The sequence below is a fragment of the Colletotrichum gloeosporioides genome (genome assembly GCF_011800055.1).
Source record: "Colletotrichum gloeosporioides strain Lc1 chromosome Unknown consensus_63, whole genome shotgun sequence".
Classification (NCBI taxonomy): Eukaryota; Fungi; Ascomycota; class Sordariomycetes; order Glomerellales; family Glomerellaceae; genus Colletotrichum; species Colletotrichum gloeosporioides.
In genome coordinates, this window is record NW_025544708.1 from 482,487 (window position 1) to 491,470 (window position 8,984).

An 8,984-nucleotide genomic window follows, 5' to 3' on the forward strand; every position below is an offset into this window, starting at 1 on the left:
GAAAATGCCCGACACGTTGACCAGCCCACGGGCGCTGCTCCGCCTGACTCCGGCAGATGAGAGGCGTTGAGGCTCCGATAGATCCGGGAGTATTAGTCAGGATGATCTGCAAGTCGGGCATAGTCCGGGCCAAATTGTGACGGATGCTTGAGATTGTTCTTGTCGAACAGATTCAACATTTTTTGTTCGATGCAGCTTTGTTCGCTCAAGATGTATGGCACCCAGAATTTCCATTGTTGTTTGGCTGTTGATGGAGCAAGCAGTCCGGATTGTGAGACTTGGTCGTTGTGAGTGGGGACTCGAGACACTGATATCGGGAGTGACCAGCGGCGTTCTTCGTAAAACTGGTGACTTATATTAATCTGCCAAACAGCATATTGGGCATTGCAGAAGTCCGAGTTGCGATGTCATGAAAGTGATAGTCATATATGTACGCGCACGTCCTTAGGTGACGCGCTAGACTATATATTTTGAGTATTTACGCAGTCTCTCAAAGCTAAAGTATCTTTCATTATGCATTATACGAAGCCTCTAGGTACTTAAAGAAGCTTCCTGCTCTTGCTGGAATCAAGTCCTCGTCGCCTCCTGCAAGGAGGAGCGGTCTTGTTCTTCAATGCCTCCAAGGCACCGTCATAGGCGGGGTGCTTGCTGAAGTCGTCAAACCAGAGAAGGGCCGCGCCCTCACCCTCAAAGGTGTAGGGAACCCAGCTGAAAGGGTCGTAGAAGTCCCAGATAGTGATTCCGACGCACGCGGGGACTTGGACACAGGCTCCAACGGACTATTTGGCGTGTTAGTGTCAAGCAAAATTTTGAGACTTGTGGTCCTCTACTTACAGCCTTGTAGGCCTCTTTCTGCCACTCCAAGTTGGTCTCGTTGACGGGAAGCTCGATCCTGACGTCCAACTCAGTCAGGGCGACCTCGACGCCGAGCTCGGCGTAGCTGCTGATGACCTCAATCTGCTGGTCCAGAGTCGGCGCGCGGTGGGCGACCAAGTGAGCCTGCATGCCGATGCCGTCGATCCTGATGCCGTCAGCCTGGAGCATCTTGACGATGCCCCTGGCCGCCTCGCTCTTGGCGCTGACGCTCTCCAGGTTGTAGTCGTTGTAGTAGAGCTTCGCGTCTGGGTCGACCTCGGCCGCCGTGCGGAACGCCAGCTTAATGTAGTCCTCGCCGAGCACCTTGTAAAACACCGACTGGCGCCATGTGCCGTCGTCCTCGAGCGCCTCGTTGACGACGTCCCAGGCGTAGCAGCGGCCCTTCCAGTGGCCCGCAACGTTTGTAATGTGTCGGACAATCACCTCCTCGAGCTCCTCGGGTGTCCACTCGGTAGTTTCGACCCAGGGGGCCAGCTGGCTGTGCCAGACGAGGGCGTGGCAGCGAAGGAGTTGGCCGTTCTCCTCGGCGATGGAGGAGACGATCTCGCCCTCGGTGTAGTTGAAGACGCCGGGCTCGGGCTCGGTGAAGAGCCACTGGGCGTGATGTTAGTTGATTCGGGAGGCACTCGACAGAGTAGGTGACTGACCTTCTGCCCGTTGGTCGGGGTGGTCTGGCCAAACTCATTGATGTCATCTAAGATGGCATCGTACTGGGTGTAGGAGGCCTCCAGACCTGCGCGTTCACGCTGTCCCGGAGAGTCGGTCGCGGCACCAAAGTAAAGCAGGCCGGCTTTCTTGGCGTAGTACTCGAGCTGGGCCGAGGCCAACGGCAGCGATGCCGCCAGCAGTGGCACGGTGAGAGACTGAAGGTGCATGATGACCGCGGACCGAGTGAAGAAGACCTTTCTCTAGAGACTGAGACGGGGAGGTGAAGGACAATAGTATCAGCAGCTCCAGGTGCACGGGAAGACAGCTCAATTCATATATGCAAGGTCCCATGCAACACCGTTCCCCATCTTTACCCCAATTTCGCAGCCGACGGGACGAGAATGCTCTCCGGATCATCCAACATGGCGGAGGCGAAGCCGGGGATATTGCTAGCCCCAGGTGACGTCCTCCAAGTGAGGAGAACCTGGTCTGGCGTCGCCCACCGTCTTGGGCCCAAGACCTGCAGGCCTGGGTAGCATTCTTGTTGTTTGGGTAAACAAGTTAGAGGGCCGCTTGGCCCGTTGGACTCAAGACGTATGAGAGATGGTGAAGGGAATACCGGTGATGTGGGTTATGAACCAAGAGCGCTAGAACAGGAGCTCATTCCGGCGAGAACCAGAAGTTTAGAGGTGCCGGTTGAACAGAGCCAATAGTGCGACCACGGCTAGCGGGTGGCAGGGGTCGTCCCTGGCATGAACATCTCCATCTCCGGCTGGGGCGAAGGGAAACCGGTCAATCAGGCTGTCTGCGGTTAAATTAGAGTTGCAATTGCAAGATGCGCCAGCTATTTATCCTAATAGCCACCTCGGGTAGTCCCCAACGTTCCCCCTCACGCAGTCCGCGGAGGTGTGGAGAATCCTTGTCGGACATGAATTGAACCATTGACTTTGTGATGTTGTGACGGCAACGTTTTCCCCCCCTCTCTTGGCTTGATGTCTTGATGATAGTAACTTGTCGGTGAAGGCCGAAATCAGAACAGTGATAATATCGTCATGGGTCGAAATTCTGGTTAACGTGGGTAAATTGCCAAGTCTTTTGGTCGGTAAGGTATTCAACGGCTGGTTTCAATGTGTGTTTTCGTCTGTTGATGACGCCTTCTCTTGACTGGCTGCTGCTGCAATAATGGCTTTTTTTTTTTTTTTTTTTTTTTTTTTTTGGGGGGGGTTTNAATGGTTTTTTTTTTTTTTTTTTTTTTTTTTTTTTTGGCAGTCGATCTGAGTTTTTCCTCCCGAGAGCTTACTGGGCCTGTCATTGTTCTCGTGAATGCAATCTATATTTCTGCCGCCGCCATCCTCTTCCTCGTCCACGTCCTTAGAAACCCCAGATCGGACGGGATACGCCGCAGGACGGCTGAGACGGGCGTTCAGATGAACGAAGTAGAAGCGTGAGGAGTGAATGAACCTTTGTTCATGCGACTCCACACCTGGGAACTGGTAGCCTCTTATTGACATGCGCTCCGTGATGAGAGATGTGCCGATATTCTGACCGACGCTTTCCACCAAGAGACTCAAAACCAGCCTACCCTTCTGTCAGGTCGGCTGCTATCTCGATCGTTTCGAACGGCGCGTCTCTGTGGTTTGTATGCTGCTTCGGGACTGAGCGACATGGTGAGGTGTTTCCGACTGATGCGACCGATTTTTTTCGCGACAAGTCTGGTGATCTCCATCATTCAGCGTTGGCCGAATGACACGTTATGTGAAATACCGCGACCCGGCGGGTTTCGTCGCAGCGCTTTTGTCTGCCATGCCGGTGATGTTCCTAAGGATGCCTCGTCCCGAACGCTCATGTTGATACTGTGCCAGTGACAGAGCAGCCGCCGGCCTCAGGTTTCCTAGCTGCAAATGTACCAAACCGAGCTAGCCTCCAAGAGATGCATTCCCGGTCTCGTTGGACGATCGAACGTTGGGCGATCCAAGGCGCATGCGAAGGCCTCCAAGAGAGCAACTCGTTGCACTTGAGACCCACCACTTCGGTCTTTGCCCAGAAGTCTCAGAAATTGCTTCGACGGCCTTGAGCCGTCGCGAAGGACAACTTCCCCTATGAAGTATGCTCTGTCCCGACGGGCTCGGGCCTCTGCCCAAACATGATCTTGTACTTGACAATCTCAGCAATTTCCAGCTCCTCCTCCGTCTCGCCGTTGGCACTAATCTTCGCCTCTCCCTTGCGACGAACAATGGCCATCGCCTTTGGTAGTTTCTTGACTTCGCCGCTGAGTCTCTGGTGCTGACCGACGTAGAGGAAGACCCGCTTCATCCAAGCTGTGCTGTCATCTCCAGGATGGTATTCCGGGAATACGATTCTGCCAACGGGGACCTCGGGCGCGGTCTTATCACCCTCGCCATCGGCATTGAAATGAGGCAGATTGATTGTGCCTTGCATCTCAAGCAGTGCAAGTCCTGATGGGGTCTTGATGGTTTGCGGCAAAGGGTTGTCAGACCCTGGAGAACCCTTTTTGGGCGGGTAGATCTTGACTTCCGACATGGCGGATGATCGCTCGAGGTGCGTCGATATTTGAAGTTCCAAGAAGCGTCGGGAGTGTATGATGTCCGCAGCTGGTGATGACCGGGAATCTTGTCAATGAGATGGACTGGGATGTGACGATGTCGAGATTACCTAAGAAAGAGCGCGTCTGGTGGGGTACGTACTTTCCGGAATCCTCAGTCACGTGAGAAAAAGCTCGATCCACGTCGACTTACCGCCGCCAGACCTGGACCCGGCTCAGTTCGTTCTGATTGGCCGGTCAGCTCCCCAGCCCTGAGGCCCCTAGCGACACACACATCTCGAATTTCGGCCATTTTCACTTTTCACTCTTTTTTCCCAACTAACCGCAGCCAGTCGACAACTTCACGACCCTCATCCCCAACCCGCCGGCAAGATGAAGGTAAGAAATCACCACTCCTCACGAGCACGACGAGCAGAGAAGGAGAATTGCGATCACGTCAATTCAAATTTGCTGCTGTCGCTGCATGACCGCCAAATTTTCGGCGGGGAAAACTTTCGAGAAAATTGACAGGCGCTGACCATTTTTCCGCAAATAGTTGAACATCTCCTACCCTGCCAATGGCAGCCAGAAGCTCATCGAGATTGAGGATGAGCGCAAGCTCCGTGTCTTCATGGAGAAGCGCGTATGTTTTTCCTCTCTCCCTCGCGCGAAAGACCTCGTCGACACCGAACAGACGACCCGAGTCGAAGCAGCGATAGGCAACAAACACATAGACTAACAATCACAACAGATGGGCGCTGAGGTCCCCGGTGACTCCGTCGGCGACGAGTTCAAGGGCTACATCTTCAAGATCACCGGCGGCAACGACAAGCAGGGTTTCCCCATGAAGCAGGGTGTCATGCACCCTACCCGTGTCCGCCTCCTCCTCTCCGACGGCCACTCCTGCTACCGCCCCCGCCGCACCGGTGAGCGCAAGCGCAAGTCCGTCCGCGGCTGCATCGTCGGCATGGACCTCTCCGTCCTTGCTCTCTCCGTCGTGAAGCAGGGCGAGGCCGACATCCCCGGCCTGACCGACGTCGTCCACCCCAAGCGCCTCGGCCCCAAGCGCGCCACCAAGATCCGCAAGTTCTTCAGCCTCACCAAGGATGACGATGTATGTGTGCTCCTTTCGCAGTGTCCCCGCTCCGGGAACATCAGCCACTTCGTCATCGCCTACCAACGGTGCTGCGGTGGAGGATTTCAGCAGACCAGGTAGAGTGTGAGAGACGGGACCGTGTTTCCCATCCCTTTTCCTTCCCGAAACCCCACTTCTTGCTCTTTGTTGCGTTGCCTTTCCTCAGGAACCCAGAATCTTTTCCCGACTCGAATACTTGTGAAGCCCACGAGAGCTCAAGATTTGCGTTACGAAGAGAGGAGGACCTTCGAGGGAAAGAGCAGTCACATGAGGAAGAAGGGGGGCCAACGGAAAGAAGGGGAAGGGAAGCACGCGTCGGCTTTTGCTATCCAAATCACAGACCCAAAACCTGCAGTTGCTAACCTAGGCACTCTTTGCCGTAACTCATAGGTCCGCAAGTACGTCATCCGCCGCGAGGTCCAGCCCAAGGGCGAGGGCAAGAAGCCTTACACCAAGGCCCCCAAGATCCAGAGACTCGTCACCCCCCAGCGTCTCCAGCACAAGCGCCACCGCATCGCCCTCAAGCGCCGCCAGGCCGAGAAGGTCAAGGACGAGGCTGTACGTTTTCTTCTACTGGTTCTTCGTCCTAGGATCATTGACGCTGACTCCCTCTGCAGAACGAATACGCCCAGATCCTCGCCAAGCGTGTCGCTGAGCGCAAGGCCGAGAAGGCCGACGCCCGCAAGCGCCGTGCCTCCTCCATGCGCAAGTAAATCTAACCCTTGCGTATGGCGTTGGTTCAGGTGGGAAAAATGTGAAAAGGTAACGAATCACTACTTGGGGTCCCTTCTGGTTTCTCTTGCATCCGGCGTGGGAACGGGAAACGTTTTTCAAAAAAGACGGGGAAAGAAGGATGCGGGACTGGATTAAAGGTCATGAGACCAGTCTTGAGTTCTTTCCTCAGTTCACGAATGTATTAGGGCATTCAAAATGGAAATGCATCCTTGACGCGCAAATACCACAGCGATAAAAGTTTTTGTTTGAGATGTTTCATGACATGTCCCCTCGCATCTTCCTCGGTCGTCGTAATCCTGATATCCCCTCCGCATTATCTCCATGTTAAGGACGCTCATCGACTAGATGTCTGTCGGCCGGGGAGATCTTCTTGGGCTTTGCCTCAAGAAATCTGATCCACACATTTGACGTGGGCCGTTGCTCAACTTCAGGGTCTAAAAATTTCTTACCCCAGACTCACCGCCTGCCTCCAGTTGGAGCCATGGGCTGAGACCCACCTTTGGCTTTCACAGATGCGCAGCAAGTGAGTCGACGTTGAAATTCGACGTTCAGTGGACATCAATATGGGTATCAAGACATGAAGGACGATATTGATTCTACCTCGTGGTATCAGTTCACATGAACCTGGATTTTCTGTCTAAAGCAGTTCGTAATCTGCCTGAAAAAAGCAACCTTGCCTGAATGCTATTTTGTGCCGTGACGCCCACCCCTTTTTTGAAAATGAACAAAAAGAACAACGATGCCCATGATATTGTTCCAATCTTGGGCTACTGCTGCTGCTGCCGGCCCTTGGGAAGAGAAACCTCAGAAAACCATTTGGAAAAAACCTATCCCGATTTCTCCTACACGGGGACGTGGTTGAAGAGGTAGCTGACGCTCTCGCCGTTGTGGGTGCGGCGGATGGCCTCGCCAAGGACCTGGCTGATGTCGATGACGCGCAGCTTGGGGCAGCGCTCGATCTTGTCGCCGAGGGGCACGGTGTTGGTCACGACGATACGGGACAGGCAGCTGTTGTTGAGCGTCTCGACGGCGTTGCCGCTGAGGACGCCGTGGGTGACGATGGCGATGACTGGAACACTAGTGAGCATAAAAGACGATATCGATGAGAAGGAGGAAACCTACCCTCACGAGCACCGGCGTTGTTGAGAGTCTCAGCAGCCCTACAACACAGTTAGCAGATGGAACCGTCGTGAGTGATACGGCTGTCACGAACTTGGCGAGGGTGCCGCAGGTGTCAGCCATGTCGTCAACCAGGATGGCAATCTTGTCTCTGACGTCTCCGACGAGAATCATGCGACCGACGACGTTGGGGCGAGGGCGCTCCTTGTGGATCAGGGCGAAGCCAGTCTCGAGGCGATCGGCAATACCGGTGGCTCGCTTGGCACCGCCGGCGTCGGGGGAGACGATGACGGTGTCCTCGACACTCATGTTGGACTTGATCCACTGGAGCACACTAGGCTCGGCGTACAGGTTGTCGACGGGGATGTTGAAGAATCCCTGGATCTGCGAGGCGTGAAGGTCCATCGTGATGACGTGATTCTGTGTGTCGCGAACAAGAAGAAGAGCGTCAGTCCTCACCGTGTCCCTATTACCGTTCTCCCGCCAGCGGTACTTACGCATCCCGAAACCTGAAGCATGTTCGCAACCAGCTTCGCGCTGATCGGAGCACGACTCTTGTCCTTCTTGTCCTGTCTAGCGTAAGGAAAGCAAGCTGTGTATCTCCTCGTCAGCAGGCAAAACCCCCATGATGTGGAATACGGTGGTACTGACGAATGACGGCGGTGATTCGGCGGGCGGATGCGGTTCTGCAGGCGTGGATCATGATCAGAAGCTCCATGAGGCCGTCGTTGACGTTTCCAGGCTCGCTCGATTGCAGGATGAAGACATCCTCGTCGCGGACGCTCTCGCCAACGGTGACACAGTAAAGACGTCAGTTCAAAAATGCTCCCAAACTCAAGCCGCCCATCTCGGCGAGAGATTGTTCGCTAACCTGGTTTCTTGGTTGGAGTAGTTCAGACTGCAAGGAAGCACAGCGGTCAGCAATCAATTGCGGCAATCGGGAACGCATAGATTTTTTTCGGTTTTGTTTGTGGCAGTCGGCGCGCGCGGGAGAATCGTGATCGCTCGGCGAAGAGGAGGGGGAATCGCTCACCTCATAGTCTTCGCAAGAGGAATTCCAAGACTGTCGCGGCGCAAAATCGCAGGTCAGCAAGAGTCATTTTCCGCCGAGCCGTTCAATTGAAGAAGGAGAGACATACCGCTGTGCGACCTTCTGGGACAGCTCCCCGTGGGAACTGCCCTTCAGCAGCTTGATATCGTTCGCCATGTCCCCCATGAGGTCGGTCGTAAGTGTGACGACGGGAAGAAGAGGAAAAAAAGAAAAGAGGTCGAGAGGGGGTGGCTGGTCGCGTAAATAGGCAAGGCCTGCAGTACCTGCTGATGTTTGCAGGCTAAGGTCGAGTTGCTCGGCGAATCGAAACGCAGCGCGGGGTCACGATGGAGGGGTATGGCTATCGGTCGTTCGGAGTCGCACCCAGTTGTCTTTGGAAAATGTTGTGAGACGTGTGGTGGTTATGCGCCAGAGTAGCACGGCAAGATGGTTTCTGGGGTGTGAGAACAAGAGGGTCGCGTTCAGTTGTCAACAACCAGATTGCAGATTTTCTTGTCAATTGTGAACTTTGCGGTTGTCACTGGAGAATACTGCGGGAGGGAAAGGAAAGGAAAAAAAAAAAAAAAAAAGAGGACTAGCGCCCTGCCGTCATTGTTCCGCCATCGCTGAGAGGTCAAAATGGTCTGTGGAGAACAAGCAAGGGTCCCCAGGTCCTCGGCTCTTCTTCACATTGGACCACCTTTTGAGTGCTGGTTACCATACCTTCACACAAAGTCTTTTGGAAAGAGCTCCTCTGTACTAGATGGACCACTTTAAACGTACTTTGTAAGATTTGGACTTATAGAAGAGAAAACAAGCCACGTTCCCACTCAGCAACTCCAGGAGTTCCCTATTCTGACTTTCGTGTGGCTTGCTCACTTACAGCAGATCCAGGCCTG

At 54.3% G+C, this 8,984-nt stretch overlaps 4 protein-coding genes across 4 annotated transcripts; 1 reads left to right on the top strand and 3 right to left on the bottom strand.

The window, feature by feature from the left end:
• Positions 1 to 539: 539 nt before the first annotated feature.
• GCG54_00003296 (Endo-1 4-beta-xylanase 1) lies at positions 540 to 1,751 on the bottom strand (the record flags this gene model as incomplete). Its single annotated transcript, XM_045403369.1, has 3 exons — positions 540 to 779; positions 835 to 1,470; positions 1,524 to 1,751. The coding sequence occupies 3 exons, from the start codon at positions 1,749 to 1,751 to the stop codon at positions 540 to 542; spliced, it is 1,104 nt and encodes a 367-aa protein (XP_045261650.1).
• Positions 1,752 to 3,621: 1,870 nt separating this feature from the next.
• Positions 3,622 to 4,065, bottom strand: GCG54_00003297 (uncharacterized protein; the record flags this gene model as incomplete). Its single annotated transcript, XM_045403370.1, has 1 exon — positions 3,622 to 4,065. The coding sequence occupies one exon, from the start codon at positions 4,063 to 4,065 to the stop codon at positions 3,622 to 3,624; it is 444 nt and encodes a 147-aa protein (XP_045261651.1).
• Positions 4,066 to 4,459: 394 nt separating this feature from the next.
• Positions 4,460 to 5,914, top strand: GCG54_00003298 (40S ribosomal protein S6-B; the record flags this gene model as incomplete). The annotated part of the gene is made up of 5 exons (XM_045403371.1): positions 4,460 to 4,465; positions 4,623 to 4,709; positions 4,818 to 5,180; positions 5,592 to 5,759; positions 5,819 to 5,914. The coding sequence occupies 5 exons, from the start codon at positions 4,460 to 4,462 to the stop codon at positions 5,912 to 5,914; spliced, it is 720 nt and encodes a 239-aa protein (XP_045261652.1).
• Positions 5,915 to 6,778: 864 nt separating this feature from the next.
• On the bottom strand, positions 6,779 to 8,271 carry GCG54_00003299 (Ribose-phosphate pyrophosphokinase 2; the record flags this gene model as incomplete). The annotated part of the gene is made up of 8 exons (XM_045403372.1): positions 6,779 to 7,005; positions 7,059 to 7,096; positions 7,150 to 7,475; positions 7,553 to 7,647; positions 7,707 to 7,837; positions 7,927 to 7,953; positions 8,089 to 8,118; positions 8,195 to 8,271. 8 exons carry the CDS (start codon positions 8,269 to 8,271, stop codon positions 6,779 to 6,781), a joined length of 951 nt encoding a protein of 316 aa, XP_045261653.1.
• Between the last annotated feature and the right edge of the window lie 713 nt (positions 8,272 to 8,984).